This window comes from Heterodontus francisci, chromosome 4 (genome assembly GCF_036365525.1).
Source record: "Heterodontus francisci isolate sHetFra1 chromosome 4, sHetFra1.hap1, whole genome shotgun sequence".
In the NCBI taxonomy this organism is placed as follows: Eukaryota; Metazoa; Chordata; class Chondrichthyes; order Heterodontiformes; family Heterodontidae; genus Heterodontus; species Heterodontus francisci.
The window spans coordinates 50072336-50094862 of NC_090374.1; the positions used below are offsets into that span (position 1 = coordinate 50072336).

The 22527-nt window shown below is 43.2% G+C and overlaps 1 protein-coding gene across 3 annotated transcripts in view; it reads right to left on the reverse strand.

The window, feature by feature from the left end:
• iqgap2 (IQ motif containing GTPase activating protein 2) overlaps positions 1-22527 on the reverse strand; it is a 416923-nt gene that overhangs the window by 235870 nt on the left and 158526 nt on the right. For all 3 annotated transcript variants that reach the window (XM_068029497.1, XM_068029496.1, XM_068029498.1), the window contains one exon: positions 14467-14623. In XM_068029497.1, the coding sequence (XP_067885598.1) occupies positions 14467-14623 (157 nt within the window). The remainder of the gene's footprint in view (positions 1-14466; positions 14624-22527) is intronic.

Here is a 22527-nt window from a genome sequence, read left to right on the forward strand (position 1 = left end):
TTAGTTCCCTCATCTAAATCATTAATATATATTGTGAATAGCTTGGGTCTTTGCACCAATCCCTGCGGTACCCTACTAGTCACTGCCTGCCATTCGGAAAAAGACCCGTTTATTCCTACTCTTTGTTTTCTGTCTGCCAACCAATTTTCTATCCATCGCATTACACTACCCCCAATCCCATGCACTTGAATTTTACACACTAATCTCTTAAGTGGGACTTTGTCGAAAGCCTTCTGAAAGTCCAAATAAACCACATCCACTGGCTGTCCCTCATCAACTCTACTAGTTACATCCTTGAAGAATTCTAGTAGATTTGTCAAGCATGATTTCCCTTTCGTAAATCCATGCTCTGTCCAATTCTACCACTGTTCTCCAAGTGGTCTGCTATAAAATCTTTGATGATGGACTCAAGAATTTTCCCCACTACCGATGTCAGGCTGACTGGTCTATAATTCCCTGTTTTCTCTTTACCTCCCTTTTTAAATAGTGGTGTTCCATTAGCTACCCTCCAATCTGTAGGAACTGTTCCAGATTCTTTAGAATCTTGGATGACCACCAATGCATCCACTATTTCGAGGCCACTTCCTCAAGTACTCTGATGTAGCTTATCAGGCCCTCAAGATACAGATTAGCCTTAAGCTCACTAAAGGTGAAATAAGCTCAAGTAGCCAAATGGTATACTCACGTTCCTTTGCTTCTAGGTTTATTGAAATCAAATAAATTGTGCCATGATTTTTCCTCCTTCTGTTTAATTTTAATTCTTCACAAACCTGATATAGAGTTTGTAGTCCGAGATATAACAACTGGTTAGAGTCAGAGTCATTTACAGCACAGGAGGCCGCCCCTTTGGCCCATTGAGTCTACGTCAGCTTTTCATGGAGCAATCCGGCCAATCCCACTCCCCTGCTTGATCCCCGTATCCTTGCAAGTTTATTTCCTTCAAGTGGCCATTCAATTTCCTTTTGAAATCATTGATTGACTCTGCTTCCACCACCACCCTTATGGGCAGCGAGTTCCAGGTCATCACCACTTGCTGCATAAAAATCATTCTTCCTCACATTCCCCCCGCATCTCTTGCCCAAAGCAATCAATCTGTGTTCCCTAGTCCTTTTACATTAGTTAATGGGAACAGTGATTCCTTGTCTAACTTATCAAAGCCTGTCATAATCTTGTATACCTCTAGCAAACTAGCCCTCAATCTCCTTTGCGCCTAGGAGAACAAACCCAGCTTTTCCAACTTACTTAATTTATTTATTTTTTTATTTAGAGATACAGCACTGAAACAGGCCCTTCGGCCCACCGAGTCTGTGCCGACCAACAACCACCCATTTATACTAACTCTACAGTAATCCCATATTCCCTATCACCTACCTACACTAGGGGCAATTTATAATGGCCAATTTACCTATCACCTGCAAGTCTTTGGATGTGGGAGGAAACCGGAGCACCCGGAGAAAACCCATGCAGACACAGGGAGAACTTGCAAACTCCGCACAGGCAGTACCCAGAATCGAACCCGGGTCCTTGGAGCTGTGAGGCTGCGGTGCTAACCACTGTGCCGCCCCAACCTTGTAACTTAAATCCCCATCCCTGAAACCATTCTGGTAAATCTCCTCTGCACCCTCACATCCTTCCTAAAGTGTGGTTACCAGAATTGGATGCAATATTCTCATTGGGGTCTAACCAGAGCTTTCTAAAAGGTTCAGTAAAACTTCCCTGCTTTTGTACTCTATACCTCTATTTATGAAGCCCAAGATCCCATATGCTGTGCTAACCAGTCCCTCAATATTTCCTGCCACCTTCAAAGATCAATGCACATGCACCCCCAGGTCTCTCTGTTCTTGCACACTCTTTAGAACTGAGCCATTTATATATTGCCTCTCCCTATTCCTTCTGACAAAAATTTATCACTTCACACTTGTCAGTATTAAATTCCATCTGCCACCTGTCTACTCATTCTGCGAATCTATCTATTTCATGTTTCAGGCCATTCATATCATCCTCACTGTTTTTCACACCTCCAAGTTTGGTATCACCAGAAAGTTGTGAAATTCTACTCCGTATTCCAAGAGCCAAGTTATTTATATTTGGCAAAAAAAGCAGTGGTCCTCACACTGACCCATGGAGAACACCACTGTCTACCATCCTCCAATCTGAAAAACAACCATTTACCACGACTTTCTGTTTTCTGTCCTTAAGCCAAATTTTTTAATCCAATTGGACACTGACTCTCTTAATTCATGAGCCTCAATTTTGTTAACCAGACTTTTATGTGGTACCTTATCAAATGCTTTCTTAAAATGCATACAGCCAAGATCCACTGCATTCCCCTCATCAACTTCTTTGTTACTTCATCAAAAAATTCAATTATATTATTCAAGCATGATCTCCTTTTTACAAATTCGTGCTGGCTCTCCATAATTAACTTGAACCTCTCCAAGTGTCTATTGATTTTTTGCCTGATTATTGTTTCTAAAACCTTACCCACCATTGATATTACACGAACACATTTGACACTCTCCAATCCTCTGGCACCTCACCCATTTCTAGGCAAGATTGGAAGATTATGGCAAGCCCTTCTGCTATCTCCACCCCCACTTCCTTTAGCAACCTAGGATGCAGACCATCTAGACCAGGTGGCTTATCTACCCTAAGCATAGACTATTTTTTCAGTACCTCCCCCCTCTCAATTGTTGCCCTATCCATTGCCTCTGACTTTCTCCACTTCTATCAATATTTTGTCAGATTCCTCTTCCTTAGTAAACAGTGATACAAAGTACTCATTAAGTGTTCTAGCCTTGCCCTGCACCTCTGATCATACATTATGCTTTGTCCCTAATAGGCCCCACTCCACCTCTTACTACTCGCTTACTATTTATATGCCGGAAGATCTTTGGGTTCGCCTTTATGTTGACTGCCATTCTATTCTCATGTTCTTTCTTAGCCAGTCTTATTTTCCTCTTCACCTCCCCTCTCAGCTTATTGTATATGGCCTTGATTCTCACTTGAAGAATTCATCTGATATGCATCATACACCCTCTTTTTTTTGTTTTATTATAACCTCTATCTCCCTCATCATCCAAGGAGCCCTGGCTTTGGTTCCCTTATCTTTCTTCCTTGTTGGAATGTACCTAGCCTGTGCCTGAAGTATCTCCTCCTTAAAGATAACCCATTGTTCCGTTATAGCTTTTTCTGTCAGCGTTTATTTCCATTTTACCCTGACTAAATCCCTTCTCATTGCATTGAAATTAGCCCTCTTCCAACCTAGACGTGCTACCGGTCATGAACTTGAATTATTTTTTCTCCTCAAATTTAAAAAAAAAGGGTGTGCGCCTTTAAGACTGTTAAAAAGCGGTGCACCTTTATGGGAGGGGAACATTCTGGAGTCAGTGTATCACAGCTGCATTTTGGCTACTGAGCAACAGCAGCAGAGAGAGATCACATGGTATGGTGTGCCCATTTTGACCGTGTGGAGCTATCAGAAACCGGTTTGAAGCAGTTGGCCCTATGAGCTTTTCCAGCGAGGCGATCTGGAGAAAAGAGTTGCTCGGTTTTCTCTCTCAAGAAAAATTCTACAAAGCTTCAAGCTAAGTTAATTGTCCGAGTAAATAAGAAAAGCTTTTCTTTCTTAACAAATTATTTGTATTGCTGTGCTTATCGCGGACAGAACTGTTAATGCTACTGCAGCTGAACTGTCTGCCCATCAAGAACCAAGTATTTTACATCAAATCCAAATGAAAACTTCAAGTGAACTTTGATTATCTTTACATCAGAAGGCCTCAGTCACCAGGAACATAAAACGGAAAAATATTTATTTTATTCGGGGCGGCACTGTGGCGCAGTGGTTAGCACTGCAGCCTCACAGCTCCAGCGACCCGGGTTCAATTCTGGGTACTGCCTGTGTGGAGTTTGCAAGTTCTCCCTGTGTCTGCCTGGGTTTTCTCCGGGTGCTCCGGTTTCCTCCCACAAGCCAAAAGACTTGCAGGTTGGTAGGCAAATTGGCCATTATAAATTGCCCCTAGTATAGGTAGGTGGTAGAGAAATATAGGGACAGGTGAGGATGTGGTAGGAATATGGGATTAGTGTAGGATTAGTATAAATGGGTGGTTGATGGTCGGCACAGACTCGGTGGGCCAAAGGGCCTGTTTCAGTGCTGTATCTCTAAAAATAAACTAAACAAACATTCTCAAGGGACAACTAATTCTTTATTAAAACCACACCTTTAAAACTGAACCACTATTCTTTTTGAATGTGTGTGTGTGAATGCAGGAGTTAGATTAACTTAAGCAGTTATAAGATCTTCAGACATAGGTTTATCGCAATAGTGTTTAAGAATTAGCTTTTTTCAATAAATAGTTAATTGTTGTTGTCTAAAGATATCTGGTTTGGTCTGCTTCATTCTGGGGATACTGGAGTGTTTTATTTGGCAGTTTTTCAGATTTTGATAAAATTAATAAATATGCTGCGGCCTGTGAAGTGACAGGACTGAATTAACAATTCCCACCACAGCCGCAACATACTTTATTTTGTTCCTTGCTTTTCTGCATTACTGGTCTAAACCTTGATACGATAATCACTCTTATCCAAGTGCTCCTTGACAGACACTTGACCACTTGGCCCACCTCATTCCCCAGCACTAAATCCAGCCATGCCTCCTTTCTAGTTAGAGGCTATTATTTAGCGAGAGATATCAGGAACTTAAAATGGCAATTCATGTGCACCTTATTAATAAATGTTCTCTGTTCATATTATACCAGTTAATTGCATGCTTAACACCACATTGAATCAGAGAGCATAGGTGCAAGAAAAGTTCTTTGCTCCTAAATTGGCATCTGAAAAAAGATCTGCAATATTGAGCACTCTTTCATTAAATCATAGTGACTTTTTCAAAAAAAGATCATAAGGTGTTGGACTCCTACTCCACTCTCCACCTCTTCAGTATTAACAAAAATATCAGAGCTTAAGTGAAGATATTTCCATAAGTAGTCTCTGAAGCACCAAAAAGCTGGCAACTGCAGCCAGTAAGCTTAACATGTGGCAAGTAAATGATTCATCTCAAACCAAACACTATGACGGAGATATGCCCAATCAACAGGCAAACCGCCACGTGCTGTATATTCCCTGAACATTTTACATTCATCATTAAAATGATTCAAACTATTAAACCAAAGCCACATCACTGTTTGCTCCAGTGGTTCAAGTATGCATTAAAATCTTATTCAAAGAGCAAATTCTCCCATGTCCTACCCAACATTGCTCCTTCCACTTCACCAAAAAACAGATTAGCTGGTCATTCAACTCACTGCTACTTACACAGTCTTGCTTTGTGCAAAATGGCTACTACCTTTGCATGCATAGCAGTTGCTGCACTTCAAAATTAGTTCATTGTACATGAAGCATGCAGAGCTGATTGAGACACACTAACATGCTAGAATACTGCAAATCTCTTCCATTCTTTACAGGTGGAAATGTGGATGCTGGGTAAGAAAAGGAGAAATTTAGAGTGAGGGAAAGAAAGAAAGGTAGAAGACCATTACATTTTTAGGAGGATTTTGAAAGCTGGGAGTGAGGTGCAGGGTGAAGTTGCATTGGGAAAGAAACCTCAGCTTCCAACAGAGCAGAGGGAATGCGAAATAAGCAGTGAGCCCAAGTCAGAAGTGTGCAAAATGTGGGCAGGGACCTATAGATGGAGACGACAATTCAAACCGAACAAAGGTCATGGAAGGATCTGAAAATGAGAACAAGGATATTAAAGCTGACTTGTTGGAATGCAAGTAGACAGTATAGCTTGGCAAGAACAGGCTGTTGAATTTGGAGACCGAGTCCAAGAGATAATTCAAGCTGCAGAGTTATGGATTTGCTGTGATTTTTTTTATTCATTCGGGGAGGTGGGCATCATTGTCCAGGCCAGCATTTATTACCCATCCCTAATTGCCCTGGAGAAGGCAGTGGTGAGCTGCCTTCTGGAACCACTCCAGTCCTTGGGGTGTGGGTACACCTACAGTGCTGTTAGGAAGGTAGATCCAGGATTTTGACCCAGTGACAGCGAAGGAATGACGATATAGTTCCAAGTCAGGATGGTGTGCATCTTGGAGGGGAACTTGCAGGTGGTGGTGTTTCCATGCATCTGCTGCCCTTGTCCTTCTAGGTGGTAGAGGGCACGGGTTTGGAAGGTGCTGTCAAAAGGAGCCTGAGTGAGTTGCCACAGTGCATCTTGTAGATGGTACACACTGCTGCCACTGTGTGTCGGTGGTGAAGGCAATGAATGTTGAAGGTGGTGGATGAGGTGCCAATCAAGTGGGCTGCTTTGTCCTGGATGGTGTCGAGCTTCTCGAGTGCTGTTGAGGCTACACCCATCCAAGCAAGTGGAGAGTATTCCATCACACTCCTGACTTGTGCCTTGTAGATGGTGCACAAGCTTTGGGGAGTCAGGTGGTGAGTTACACGCTGCAGAATTATCAGCCTCTGACCAGCTCTTGTAGCCACTGTATTTATATGGCTGATCCAGTTCAGTTTCTGGTCAATGGTGACCCCCGGATGTTGATAGTGGGGATTTCAGTGATGGTAATGCCATTGAACATCAAGGGGAGATGGTTAGATTCTCTCTTGTTGGAGATGGTCATTGCCTGGCACTTGTGTGGCACAAATGTTACTTGCCACTTATCAGCCCAAGCCTGGATATTGTCCAGGTCTTGCTGCATATGAACATGGGCTACTTCAGTATCTGAGGAGTGGCGAATGGTGCTGAACATTGTGCAATCATTAAGGGTGGAAGGCTGATCGAGAAAGTGAGAAACTCCTCATCACTTTTTTAAAAAAATTGAAGGTAAATACTTAAAGGGCATATATTTCAGAAGAACTGTTGAACATAGGGCCCCAGAAGGCCTTTAACAGGAAAGCAACTGTACCATAACCTAGTCAAAACCTAAAATAAAAACTTATAACACAAAACCAGAACAGACTGCATCAGTGGTGTTATATAGTTAGATGTTGCAGGGAGCATGAGTAGTATCCTGGGGATGGCTCCAACAAAGGAATACCCAAATGAAAAATTATAAAATGTGTAACAAATGTATGAATTAATTTCTAATTAATTCATAATTAATTAATGTTAATGTACACTGCAATGAAACTTGCAAGATGGCAAGAGATTGAATCTGCTGACTTTTCACTTCGGAGACCTGGCTTTAGCCCAGATGAACAAGATTGGAGCTACTGCTCAGCCAGCTGCAAGAATCTTAGATGATTTAAGTATGGGCACTTTGAAACCAATTCGGTTGGTTAGCACCAGCGCACAAAATTGATCATCAGACTGGGCAGACTGTAAGAAGGGCTTGTGTAGCAGAGGCGTGCATCTGAATAAAGCATACCATCAGGGCAGCAGACAAGGAGTGTCTTCTTTTAAACTAAAACACAATTTTTCATCTCACTACTATATTTGCCAAAATCTAATTGGCAGTGAAAAACCTGCAGTCACAGCCCATCCACAATATCTGAAATGCAGCACATGATCCAATCTCAGCAGTGGGTGGGAACTCCGAACTGAAATGGTCCAACTTCTTTGGCCTCCTTAACCCGAGAGACAATGGGTAAGCGCCTGGAGGTGGTCAGTGGTGTGTGGAGCAGTGCCTGGAGTGGCTATAAAGGCCAATTCTAGAGTGACAGGCTCTTCCACAGGTGCTGCAGAAAAATGTGTTTGTTGGGGCTGTTACACAGTTGGCTCTCCTCTTGTGCCTCTGTCTTTTTTCCTGCCAACTGCTAAGTCTCTTCGACTCGCCACACTTTAGCCCCGCCTTTATGGCTGCCCGCCAGCTCTGGCGAACGCTGGCAACTGACTCCCACGACTTGTGATCAATGTCACAGGACTTCATGTCGCGTTTGCAGACGTCTTTAAAGCGGAGACATGGACGGCCAGTGGGTCTGATACCGGTGACGAGCTCGCTGTACAATGTGTCTTTGGGGATCCTGCCATCTTCCATGCGGCTCACATGGCCAAGTGCAGGACCTTATTCTTAAGAGATACAATTGTACAGGACAGAAAGAAGCCATTCAGTCCATCATGCCAGGGTGGGATCTTTGGTTGAACTATCCAATTATTCCTACTCCCCCACTCTTTCCTCATAGCCCTGTAATTTTTTTTCTCCAAGTATTTATCCAATTCCCTTTTGGAAATTACTAATGAATCTGCTTTCACCACTATTTCAGGCAGCGCATTCCAGATCACAACTCATTGCAAAAATGCTGTTCTTGTAGCCTCTGATTCTTTTGCAAATCATCTTAAATCTGTATCCTCTGGTCACTAACCCTTCTAACATTGGCAATAGTTTATCCTTATTTATGCTACAAAACCCACTCATGATTTTGAATCGCTAAACCTTCTCTGTTCTAAGGAAAGTAAACCCAGATTCTCCAGTCTCCCCACAGTGAAGTCCCTCAACTCTGGTACCATTCTGGTAAATCTCTTCTGCACGATCTCGAAGGTCTTGATGTCCTGCCTCCAGTGTGATATGCAGAATTGAACAGAATACTCCAGCTGAGATCTAACCAGTTTCATAAAAGGTAGCTCCGATTTTGGGCAAGTTTAAAACCAGCAAATTGTCTATCCGTTTGCCTACCTAACACTGACTATACTTTGGAAATAATTCATTGCGCAATGAAGTTCAAGTCACCCCGATGACACAAAGCACTATTTAAGTGCAAGTCCTTTGCCTGTCTGCACTACTCTGAACCAGAGTGTCATATGCATGAGAAGAATGGCCTCGAATTGCCTCACCTTGTGTCTTTATTGGTGAAAATACTTGGCCCTCAATCAGCATAAACTTACAAACCACCCACTCTGAGCTCCACGGTTTGATGTTCTAATGGTTGGCATCCTTCCTTCTAAGAAAGATAATGGACACGCAGCAAACAATCCAATTATGTGGACAGTCTTCTCTTGGGGCACCTTTGCTGATGGCTGTGAAGGCCAATCCTTGAGAGGCAGGTTCTACCACAAGTGAAGCTGCCAAATGACACGGAGTTGGTGTTTCTGACATTGGCGCCTGTTACCAAGCTGCTATAGAAACTGATTTTTGTGGTAGTGCACACCAGTCCTCAGGATGTGTCACCATTTCCCTCTTTCACCAGCTGGTGACTCCCAGGTGCAATAGTCGACATTTATGGCTTTCATGTCACGCTTGCAAGCATCCTTGAAGCGGAGCTTTGAATGCCCCACTGGTCGTTTCGCCCTGGCTATCACCAGACAGAAGGTGCTCGAGTATGCCACCATCTTCCATCCTGTGGAGGTGTCTGATCCACCAAAGCTGCCTCTGTTTGATTATGCCAATGTGGTTGGGAGCTCTGCCTTCAAGAGGAATGCCACATTTGTGATTTTGTCTTGCCAGGATAAACCCATAAAAGTGCCTGACAGCGAAGATGGAAATTATTGAAAGCAAAATACTGCAGATGCTGGAAATCTGAAGTAAAAACAAAAAATGCTGGAAATATTCAGCAGGTCTGGCAGCATCTGTGGAGAGAGAAGCAGAGTTATTGTTTCAGTTCTGATGAAGGGTCGCGGACCTGAAACGTTAACTCGGTTTCTCTCCACAGATGCTGCCAGACCTGCTGAGTATTTCCAGCATTTATTGTTTTTATTATGGAAATTATTGAGCTTCTTTTCCTGGTAACTGGGAGTGGCCCATGTCTCACAGCCATACAGCAAGGTGCTGAGATCACAGACCTTATAAACCATCAGCTTGGTCCTAAGGGTCAGCTTGCGCGTTTCACGATTCGGCCAAAGCGGTAGCTGCTTTCCCTATGCATGTATCGACAGGACAACATGGACTGCACTGTACAGTTTGATAGCTCCGCTTCCAACAGTTTCAAAGTGAAGAATGGAATGAAACAGGGTTGTGTCCTAGTTCCCACTCTGTTTGGTGGCATCTTCGCCATGCTCCTCACCTTCACCTTCCCTGCAGATATGGAAGGAATCTGCTTGCACACTAGGTCAGACAGCAAGCTGTACAATCTATCAAGGCTGAAAGCAAAGACAAAAAACACATCGTGTCTTGATCAGAGAACTCCCCTCTGCTGATGATGCTGTGCTAACCGATCACACAGAAATTCAGCTATAAAGACTGATGGACTGTCTCTTGCATGACTGTAACTTGTTCTCCTTGACTACAAGCATCAAGAAAACCATGGTCATGGGACAAGGTGTTCTATCTCTGCCTCGATCATACTAAACAACCCCCCCGCTGGAAATGGTTAGCAAATTGCGCTACCTTGGGTCCACGGTGACAGACACTCAGTCCCTTATTCTACAGTGTAATGGCACTTAATGCATTACACAAATTGTCTGCCACGTTTCGTACATTACAACAATGATTACACTTCAAAAGTAATTCATTGGCAGTAAAGCACTTTGGGATGTCATGCAGTCATGAAAGATGCTATATAAATATACATTTTTCTAATAGAAATTTGTTCTCATATTGGCAGTACACTTTTAAAGGAACCTTCCCCATTCACTCCCCAACATAACTGATTATTGCAGCCACTAAGATGGAAGGTGACCCTGTGTGCATGAGACAAAATATCTTCAGCCCATAAGGGTAGGTTTAAAGAAAACACCAATGCTAGCAGTACAGTGCAATTCTGTACTCTAAAGGCAGATACATTTACATGTGCCTCTCCAGCCCTTCCCCATCTTCCATTATCAGTGCAATAGGGTAGAGCTACTTGGGCGTCAAAGGCAATCAATGCAATGTTTAACCCACAACATTCATAAATCTACAATTTAACCACCCCTCCCCCAACACATCCAATCAACTCAAGGCCAGAAGAGTTGAATGAGCTACAATATAAAAAAAACCTTTTCTAAGTAAACTGCTTAAACTGAAAAAAAAAAGCCAGCGGTTTCAAAAGGTTAACTTTTTTTGTGAACATTATGCTCAAGAAAAAAAACGTCTGACGCCTCAAGAAAATTGTACTTTGGAACAGATTATTCACTGTACTGGAAAACAGCTTAGATGATAAGCCGGTTAACAACAGCCCACCCAATTCAAAGTGATACTGGACCTTAAACGGGTACTGATTTTGTGAAAAATGCGCGGCAAGGCATTTTTTTCTTGTTTGCAAACATGCAATGTAAATTGTACTGAAACAGATTACTGTGCCACTTGATATTGCAAGGAAAGTTCTTTCCTTCCTGCCAGAAAAAAAAGAGTGACCCTTTATAAAATGTTTGGTCATGACACCCCATTACTTACATGAAACATGGCTGGGCGAAACAAAAAAGCAAGCAGCAGCTAGACTTAAAGAAGACAACTTTTACCTGTAAATCACGCATTACAAATGCATAGTTGAGAAGGAAACTGGCCTTTGCCACTTCCAGGACAAACAACATTTCTACTTGATATAGCAAGTGCAAGTATAATAAAGGATTACACTTCAAAACTTGAAAAAAAAAGGTGGAAGATGCTTGCATTTAAAACACATTTCAAATTATAAGAAAGACCTGAATTGCAGAGGAAAATCTACTATGTAGGGTGGTATTGAACTGTATGGACCAAGTCATTGTCAAATTTGACTTCTGTCTGGAAATATTTACCCCTATGGCAGTGATGGGCCACTCCAAATAGTTTCAATGTCCCTAGTTTTTTTTGTGGGGGCTGGTGTGAGGGGGTGGTTTTTGGGAAGGAAAAGAGGGGGCAAGGAAAAGAGAAACAAAATTCAGACAATGTTGCCACTACCAATGGCCAGTACTAAAACATGGCCCTATGTGGGCATCTGGAAAGGACAGTGTTATGATCATCTGGTTCATGGTTTGTATTAATTTTCCAGGAAGTAACTTTGAGAATTGATTTTTTTAAAAATCAAAAACAAATGAAAATACCTGGTTTGAGAAGCTGGCAAACAAGCCAAGGGTGGTTACAAATCAAAGAGTGGCCCATGTTTATTTAGTAAGGTCATATTGGGAAGTGTAAAGAGCCTACACAATGGGAACCCTTCTAAACGTGATCGAGACTGTCTGCAGCTACCTCAGTCAGGGCTTTAAATTATTCATATGATTTCCCTGATCAGAGAGAAGATTTGGCGTTGGTAATAATTAGTTTAAATTGCTATCTGGGACATCCCACATGTACTACATTGCTATGGAGATAGATGATGCAGGGGGTGTCGGTTGGCTTTTTGAGTTGTGTGCCTGCTAACTGAGTCAATCAGTTGGCTTTTAGAAGTCAGCTGAACTCAGGAGCAAAGAGGCCATCGGGAACCAGGGGCATTTCTGTTTTGAGGCAGACCCGTGCTCAAGCTAGGAAATCCAGATCCGGGAGATCTGGCACCTCGGAAGAGAGCTGAGAAGTTAAAGGAAATCAAAGTGAATTCCTAAGAGCTGTGGTACACTTTCAGTTAGAACAAGGAGAAATGAATAAACCCCCAAGACCCTGTAAAGTATAGGGAATTCCTGGGGTGGAAGTAAAAGTCAAACGAAAGCGTTCTATAAGATTTTAAGTTTAAAATATAAATGTCTCAAGTTGTAGCGTTAAGTTAGTAGCATTTTGCTTTATTTAACTCTTGCACAGTAAAAATGTTGTTTAAAACGTGAAATCTTGTGGAGTGATTCTTTCAACCTTTTCTTTTTAATGGGATCGTAACAATGGGATTGGGTTCCACTGTAGTGTGGCGCAGTGGTTAGCACCGCAGCCTCACAGCTCCAGCGACCCGGGTTCAATTCTGGGTACTGCCTGTGTGGAGTTTGCAAGTTCTCCCTGTGTCTGCGTGGGTTTCCTCCGGGTGCTCCGGTTTCCTCCCACAGCCAAACAAGACTTGCAGGTGGATAGGTAAATTGGCCATTATAAATTGCCCCTAGTATAGGTAGGTGGTAGGGGAATATAGGGACAGGTGAGGATGTGGTAGGAATATGGGATTAGTGTAGGATTAGTATAAATGGGTGGTTAATGGTCGGCACAGACTCGGTGGGCCGAAGGGCCTCTTTCAGTGCTGTATCTCTAAATCTAAATCTAAGTCAAAACTCCCCATCTAGACTCAGAGAATGGCCACTTACTGAGGTATTGAAAGGCTGCCATTACTCATGGAGCCTTGTGCCAGATCAAGTCACCAGCTTCAGATGAGAGGAGCAAATTAAAGAGGGAAAATGAAAGACACTTCAATGAGGCGTTTAAGAGGTGCTCGCAACTATAAATAATTTGCTACCTTCAGGAGAGGAAGGCTAAGGCACAGTTAAAGCGTTATGAGCCAGTGGTTCTCAAACCTTTTTGGCTGAAGGATCACTTTTCAAATAGATTAGTAATCATGGACACACCACCCTACATTTAAATTATAACACTATATAATACTCATAAATATGAAAGTGCTGCATGTAATGAGTGATTTTTAATAATGCTTTTAAGAAAACAGGTATTTACTTAGATAGTTTGGTGGGTGTGCCCGCATTTCACTACAGAGTCTGTGTTGGCAGAAGCACGGAAAGAACAAGAGCACAAAGAGGGCAGGAGCCTGGAAAGAGTATGAGGGGAGCAGGGGGAGAGGAGGAGCATGAAGAGAGCAGGGCACAGAAAAAGCAAGAACCCAGAGAGAGCAGGAGCATGGAGAGAGGACTAAAGGAACAGGGGGAGAGCAGGAGCATGGTGAAGAGCAAAGCACACAGAGAGCACTAGAGTAGCAAGAACATGAGCACGGTGGATGGTGGCAGGAGAAGGGAAGCAGAGCCCATAGAGAGCACTAGAATAGCAGGGGGCAAGCAGGAGCATGGGATGAGCAGAGCACACAGACAGCACTATTTATTTATAGATACAGCACTGAAACAGGCCCTTCGGCCCACCGAGTCTGTTCCCACCATCAACCACCCATTTATACTAATCCTTCATTAATCCCATATTCCTACCACATCCCCAACTTCCCTCAATTCCCCTACCACCTACCTATACTAGGGGCAATTTACAATGGCCAATTTACCTATCAACCTGCAAGTCTTTGGCTGTGGGAGGAAACCGGAGCACCCGGCGAAAACCCACGCGGTCACAGGGCGAACTTGCAAACACAGGCAGTACCCAGAACTGAACCCGGGTCGCTGGAGCGGCGAGGCTGCGGTGCTGACCACTGCGCCGCCCCACTAGAGGAGCATTAGCATGACTGGGAGGGTGGAGGGATGCCTTAAGCCAGGACTGAAGCACAGCCTGGAGAGAGCACTAGAGGATCAGAGGGGAGAGCAGCAGCACAGGAGTCGGAGGAGGAGGAGAACACACCTCCGGCCACCACTCACTTGCTTTCTCTTGATCAAGGCACCGTGGGCAGTTGCCCAAGTTGTCCACCCATAAGCTGATCCTGGATCACAGACCCACTGAAAGGACTAGAGTTTAGACCACTATTAAAAGCCGTAGAAGAACAGTTGATCGGATGCGTTATGATATAGAGGTCTACCATTTAAGTTTATCAATATGCTGTAATGACAAATAACTTAGGTACCTTAAATCTTGTTTGTTCAATGTCATATATCTTTCTATCAGACACCAATTTAGGAGCAAAGAATTTTGCAAGTTTGAGAAGATAGACTCCATTTCTCAGTCCTTCTTCAAGCTCTGTGGTAGCTGGCAATTCTTCATGCAGGCAGGCTTCCATCCATCTAAAAGAATTTAAATTACAATTAAATATGAAACTTGTAGATTTATAAAACATTTATTAATCATTTCATTTAAGTTTAATCAATATTCATACATTTGCCTTCCAAAACATGATTGTACATAGGATGTATTCTGTCTTGCTTTTCCATAGATAAAAATCAATCCACATCTATGACTGCTAAACAACAGTGGCAGAGTGACACGCCAAAAGTTCACAAGTTTTAATTTTTCACACCACTCAGTCCCTAGTCTGAGCTTCACCAGACAGGGACTCATGAGGAAAAGGGAAGGGATATAATAAGGAAAATCAGGCACTTTGGCTTGCACCTGCTGGCTTTCAGTTCTCTCCAGTTTGCACTTAATAAATTTAAGTTTTTGATCTCTTCCCTTCTCTACTTCAACATTAATTATATTAGTCCCTACTTCTTCCCCTTACCTTTATGCTGTTGACCTGATCCAGTTCATTACCCAGAACAAATTTGAAAACATCACAACTTTCCTACAGAGCTTATGATATACTGACTCAAAAAGTACTGTAACTTGCATCAAGTCCCATTCACACATCACCCCTATACTTGTTGAGCTACATTAGTTTCTGGTCCACCAAAGCTTTGACATTAACTCACATCCACGTGTTTAACTCCCTTCTTGGCCTTGCCTAATCCTATCTCTGTAACCCCCTCCAGCTTTTCAATCATTAACAGCTCTGCATTGCTCCAACTCAGAACTCTTCAGCATCCCCCACTGCCTTCACCCCATCACAAGTGACCTTCAGCTACCTAGGCCTCAAGCTCTGGAATTCCCTCCCTAAGCCTGTCCAAATAACTCCTTTGGCTCAGTGGTATACAGTCGGGAGGGAGTTGCTGTGGGAGTCCTCAACATCGACACCAGACCGGGCGGCGCAGTGGTTAGCACTGTAGCCTCACAGCTCCAGAGACCCGGGTTCAATTCTGGGTACTGCCTGTGTGGAGTTTGCAAGTTCTGCAAATGAATCTGCATGGGTTTCCTCCGGGTGCTCTGGTTTCCTCCCACATGCCAAAGACTTGCAGGTTGATAGGTAAATTGGCCATTAGTAATTGCCCCTAGTATAGGTAGGTGGTAGGGAAATATAGGGACAGGTGGGGATGTGGTAGGAATATGGAGTTAGTGTAGGATTAGTATGAATGGGTGGTTGATGGTCGGCACAGACTCGGTGGGCCGAAGGGCCTGTTTCAGTGCTGTATCTCAAACTAAAAAACCCCATGAAGTCTCATGGCATCAGGTGAAACATGGGCAAGGAAACCTGCTGCTGATTACCACCTACCGCTCTCTCTCAGCTGATGAATCAGTTCTCCTGCATATTGAACATCACTTAGAGGAAGCACTGAGGGTGGCTAGGGCACAGAATGTACTCTGGGTGGGGGAGTTCAATGTCCATCACCAAGAGTGGCTTGGTAGCACTACTGACCAAGCTGCGAGACTGGGTATGCAGCAGGTGGTGATGGGGGTGGGGGGGGGGGCAGGGGTTGCTGTGGAGCAGAGGAAAAAACACACTTGACCTCGTCGTCACCAATCTGCCTACCGCAGATGCATCTGTCCATGACAGTATTGATAGGAGTGACCACCGCGCAGTTCTTGTGGAGACGAAGTCCTGCCTTCACATTGAGGATACCCTCCATCGCGTTGTGTGGCACTACCACCGTGCTAAATGGGATAGATTTCGACCAGATCTAGCAATGCAAAACTGGGCATCCATGAAGCATTGTGGGCCATCAGCAGAATTGTACTCAACCACAATCTGTAACCTCATGGACCGGCATATCCCCCACTCTACCATTACCACCAACCCTGGTTCAATGAAAAGTGCAGGATGGCATGCCAGGAGCAGCATCAGGCATATCTCAAAATGAGGTGCCAACCTGGTGAAGTTACAACCCAGGACTACTTGCATGCGAGGGCAGTAGGTGGTAATCAGCAGGAGGTTTTCGTGCCCATGTTTGACCTAATGCTATGAAATTCATGGGGTCCCGAGTGAATGTTGAGTACTCCAAGGGCAACTACCTCCATGTAAATGGTTCTGAACACTGTGCAATCATCAGCGAACATCCCCACTTCTGACCTTATGATGGAGGGAAGGTCATTGATGAAGCAGCTGAAAATGGTTGGGCCTAGGACACTCCCGAGGAACTCCTGCAACAACCACAACCACCTTCCTTTGTGCGAAGTATGACTACAACCAGTGGAGAGCTTTCCCCTGATTCTCATTGATTTGAATTTTGCCAGGGTTCCTTGATGCCACACCTCAGTCAAATGTGCCTCGACATAAAAGGCAGTCACTCTCACCTCATCTCAGGAATTCAGCTCTTTCGTGTATGATTGAACCAAGGCTGTAATGAGTCTGGTGCTGAGTGGCCCTGGTAGAACCCCAATTGAGCATCGGAGAGCAGGTTATTGATGAGTAAGTGCTGCTTGATGGAAGGTGTCGTCGACACCTTCCATCACTTTACTGATGATCGAGAGTAGACTGATGGGGCGTTAATTGACAGATTGGATTTGTCCTGCTCTTTGTGAACAGAACATACCTGGGCAATTTTCCACATTGCTGGGTAGGTGCCTGTGTTGTAGCTGTACTGGAACAGCTTGGCTAGGGGTGCGGCTAATTCTGGAGCAACAAGTCTTTAGTACTCCAGCCGTGATGTTGTCAGGACCCATAGCCTTTGGTACATGCAGTGTCATCAGCTGTTTCTTGACATCATGTGAAGTGAATCGAATTGGGTGAAGACTGGCATCTCTGATGCTGGCATCCTCAGGAGGCAGAGAAGGATCATCCACTCGGCACTTCTGGCTGAAGGTGAATGAATGCAAATGCTTCAGCCTCATCTTTTGTACTGGGCTCCCCCATCTTTGAGAATGGGGAAAGTTTGTGCAGCCTCCTCCTCCGGTAAGTTGTTTAATTGTCCACCACCATTGATGACTGGATGTGGCAGGACTGCAGAGCTTTGATCTGATCCATTGGTTGTGGGACTGCTTTGCTCTGCCTATAACATGCGGCTTCCACCGTTTAGCATGCGTATAGTCCTGTGTTGTGCTACATTAAAAAGGTGCTATGTGAATGCAAGGACTTGTTGAAATACATTGTTTGAATGCATTCTAGAAATGCCTCTCTATTTAACATTAGGGTTGTTCTAACAATCTCGCTCTGGATAGGACAAAAAGTTACACACAGTTACAAGTTACAAAAAGTCACATTATTTCAACACTTTGGAAAAGTCTGCACACGTCACGTTACAGTTGTACATAACTTTGGTCAGGCAGCATTTGGAGTACTGTGTGCAGTTCTGGTTGCCGCACTACAGGAAAGATGTGATTAAGCTAGGGAGGGTGCAGAAAAGATACACAAGGATGTTGCCTGGTTTGGAGGGCTTGAGTTATAAAGAGAGATTGGATAGGCTGGGTCTGTTTTCCCTGGAGCAAAGAAGGCTGAGAGGGGACGATAGAGGTATATAAAATTATGAGGGGCACAGATCGGGTAAACAGCCAGAGTCTGTTTCCCATGGTAGGGGTGACTAAAACTAGAGGGCATAGATTTAAGGTGAGAGGGAGGAGGTTTAAAGGGGATCAAAGGGGTAAATTTTTCACACAAAGAATAGTGGGTATCTGGAATGAGCTGCCTGAGGAGGTGGTGGAGGCAGGAACAGTAGCAACATTTAAGAGACATCTGGACAGGTACTTGAATGAGCAAGGCATAGAGGGATATGGAATTAATGCAGACAGGTGGGATTAGTATAGATAGGCATCATGGTCGGCATGGACGCGGTGGGCCGAAGGGCCTGGTTCTATGCTTTACAACTCTGACTCGCTCTTCAATTTCAATCACAAGATTTAGATTCTGCTTTCTATTTCTCTAGAAAATAATAAACTGTATCACAATGCATCGCAGGGCCCAAATTATTACACATCTTGATGAAGTTGGAGGGAAATTTCCTACGTTCTACCTTTTTAAATAACTTCGTAAATTGAGTTACTCCTGCATCAGTGGGAAATATGCTTCTGGCCACATTTATTTTCTCTACAATATTAAATACAGTAATTAGTATGATACCCGAGGTATACCTCAGTTGTGATTTGCCAGTATTAGACCTTCAGGGAATCAGTTAAATTTGTGCATTACACATCCAAAATATAAACAAAAATCATACGTTGTTGCACAGAAAAAAAGGTAAATGACCAAGAATCAATCATGTACAAAACGTACACCTGCTGTGGCAATAAGATACACAAATCAAGGCTCAGCAATTTATTCGTTTAAAATTGTCCACTTGAGAATTCAGCTTCAGTCTCCAAAGCTTCAGGTGAAAGAATGAGATGGGATGGAGAAGAGTCAATGCTTTAAATCACAGCACTGAAAGTCAAACTTTATTCCCTTCCCCCAACTGAAGCTGCAACATTATCCTGCAGACAGCCAGCTAAAGTACTGCTTAGAAGTAGAACTCGGGACTTGAAGCACTGAAAGGACCTGAAGCACTCACAAATAAATGGACAATCTCTGCAGCACCTGTGGAAGAGCCTGTCACTCTTTATAGCCACTCCAAGCGCTGCTTCACAAACCACTGACCACCTCCAGGCGCTCATTCATTGTCTCTCGAGATAAGGAGGCCAAAGAAGGACATCAGCCATGCAGAAGTAGATGGTGATCACCCCACTCCTGTCCAACTAGAAAAGCTGGTGGCAAACAAACATCAAAGAGGAACGAGCAGTGGAAAATAAGGAAAAGCAAGTTTCCAAGTAGAATTTATGCATTTGCGCCCTGTGAATTCATTCTAATTTCAATAATGGTCTTATACCAAAAAAATTATGCAGATCAGTTTGTTTTACAGCAATGATATTCTTGTGCTTGCTGCCTGTTAAATGTTAGTTCTGCCAGGAGATGTCAGTATGCAGAAACCAGGTTTGTAACCAGTCAAATAGGTTAATCAGTGATTATAATGCAGTAAGGATCCGGTTATCTACACCACAATGGACCTATAAAAGAATGGCTGGGCTCAGGGTCACCGTCTCAGTCAGCAATCCAGCCGATTAGTGGTCAGGCCCTGCCTACTCAGCAAATGCATTCAGCCGCGATTCTCCCAGCTTCTGTGAACAAGTCCACAAGGTGTTACAGCAGTGAACCCATTCATATCGACAAAGGTTAGCTGTTCTGTGGATTGGAAAGATAGACTTATCCAACCAGTAAATCAGACACTTGTAACAGCAGCTAAACAGAGATTCAGAGTGTACTGCAACTTCAAACCATCAAAAGGAATTCAACTGAACAAACTGCACTTTGCTACTTTTCATTGTTTTAGAAGTGTTAGTTAGATATACATCTTCCAGTTGCTGATTTTAGATTGCAGAATGTAATATCTGAGCATACTGACCCCATTGCAGCCACATTAATTGGATGGAAGGCAATGTGTTCAGAAATTCTCTAAATCTGTCTTTCTGGCACAAGTTTTTTTTGAAGGAAGTTTAGCATGCTGAAAAGATAAATGATCGATTTGTTATACAGTAAACTCATGTTACTGGAAGGCTAAAATAAGCTGTGGATTTGTGCAGAACTAATCTTCATAGTTGTCAAAAGCCTAAAGCATCAAACATGAATGTTACAAGGATATTTTAGCATTGTCAATTTCAATTTTCTTTATTAGCTAACTTGGGAGTCACTATCCAGGATGCATCATACACATCCCACTGCTGATTGACAAACAAATCACAATATTCGATCCAAGGAATCATTGAATGGTGAAAGCACAGAAGGGGGCCACTTGGCCCATCGTGCCCATGCTAGCTCTCTGCAAGAGCAATTTAACCAATCCCATTTCCCTGCCCTTTCCCTGTAGCCCTGCAAATTCTTTCCATTCAGGTGCTTATTTAAATCCCTTTGAATGCCACAATTGAATCTGCCTCCATCCACCCACCATCCATTCTTAAAAGCAGGAACGTGTTGGTGATCTGAGTTTGAGTTCATGATCAATCACTACTCGCTCTCCGACTTGGTTATCAAAAGCAGAGTCATTTTTTCCTCAGCAAAATTAGAGGATTTTTAGAAACTACAGACGTTTGGCAATTTATAACAGCTGTCACCCTGATTCTAGAGTCAGAAGTGATCTCAGGTCATATTTGTATTTCCATTCTTCAACTGTATATAAATACAGGTGACTAATGAGGCATAAGTATGCATGGAAAGCTGCCCACATTTAAGCAGCACTTGTCATCTCTGGTAGGTTGAGCTCTCTCTACTCAGTACTGTTGCAGAACTTCCAGCCACTGGCTTACAAAGTTCTAATCTTCTTTGTGAACAGCATGTTCGCCTAACCAGTCCTCTGCAGGTCTCTGCAGGCACTACAAAGTTAATAGTATTTAACTAGAACAGGCTACTTCTGTCAAAATTTCCCCTCATTGAAAGAGATGCATTTTGGGAGTTGACATTCACTGCAGCAACTGGCTAAGCCAGCAGTGCCTTTATCAGCATCCTTCCCAACGATGGAGGCATTTGCCCAATCTCACGCTGCCATTTACGTTCAGAATGGCAGAGATACCACTCGTAGAAATGTCAAGTTTGCTTTCTGCAGCAGCTTCAGGACTTGTAGCCATGCAAAGAGGGAGATGATGACTGTTGAACAAAATTTAAATGTGGTTTACATTTTAGTGTGAACACCACCTCCTGAGACATCCAAATTATAAACCCACTTTTGTGATGCGTCACATATTTAGTCAATCATGTTGCTGGAGAGGACACAACTCAGCTGCATTAGCTGCTTGATCACTGGGTTCCATCAAATGGTGACCCTCAGCAGATGTGATGACAGATCAAAGAGACTATTCTCATCAGTTTTTAAGCCACTGATGAAGGGCCACTGAGGTGTTCTCTGCTGACAAAATCTCTTTACGTTACAACAGTGACTGCACTTCAAAAGGTACTTCATTGACTGTCCAGCATTTTGGAACAGCCGAAGGTTGTGAAAGGCGCTACATAAATGCAAATCTTTCTTTCAGCATGTACACTGAGGAAGAATTTCAACTCATCTTTGATCCACTTTTCCAGTCTTAAGAAAATAGATTGAACAAACACCACTCAACAAGTAACTATAACCCTAAATACTATAAACAAATATTAGAAATATTACCTCTTTTGTATTTATAGATGTGCTCTAGGCATAGAGAGTTTATTAGGTAATGCAGGCTGTTAAAATATCCTCATTTAAGACTTTGATCTTAGCAATAACCCTACATATACCCCAATCATCAGCAGCAGGATGCTAGGAAGGCATACTAGGTCTAAACATACTTTCAATTTTCCTCCATCATTCAGCCTCGATGTTTGAATCAAGGCAATGTTGAGCTCTGGAGCCAAGTGGTTATGGCAGGATCCAAACTGTGCATTCATAAGTTGTTAATTGGTGAGCAGGTATTGCTATTACTGATGTCTTCTGTTACACTACTGGGATTGGGGAAGACTGATAATTGAATTTGTTAGATTTATCCTGTCTTTTGTGGATAGAACAAACCTGAACATTCTTCCAATAGATACCAGTGCCATGGCTGTACTGGGGCTGTTTAGCTAACTCTGGTGCACAGGTCTTCAGCACATAGAAGGGATTTTCAGGGCTCATAACACTTGCCGTGTCCAATGCACTCAGCCGCTTGTCAATGGATCATGATATTAACCAAATTGGCCAAACACGGAGGACATCAGGAGGCTAAGTGAATCATTCATTCGGCACTTTTGGCTGAAGGCAAAACTTTAGCCCCACTGGTTGTGCTCCAACACAGTTGAGGATAAGTTAAAATAGACATTATTCAGAAACAGTATATTAGTCTGGGAATGAAATTAAGACTTGTGCTGTTTCATTGACACTGTGCCTCATCTCTTCATTGTTGAAGAATT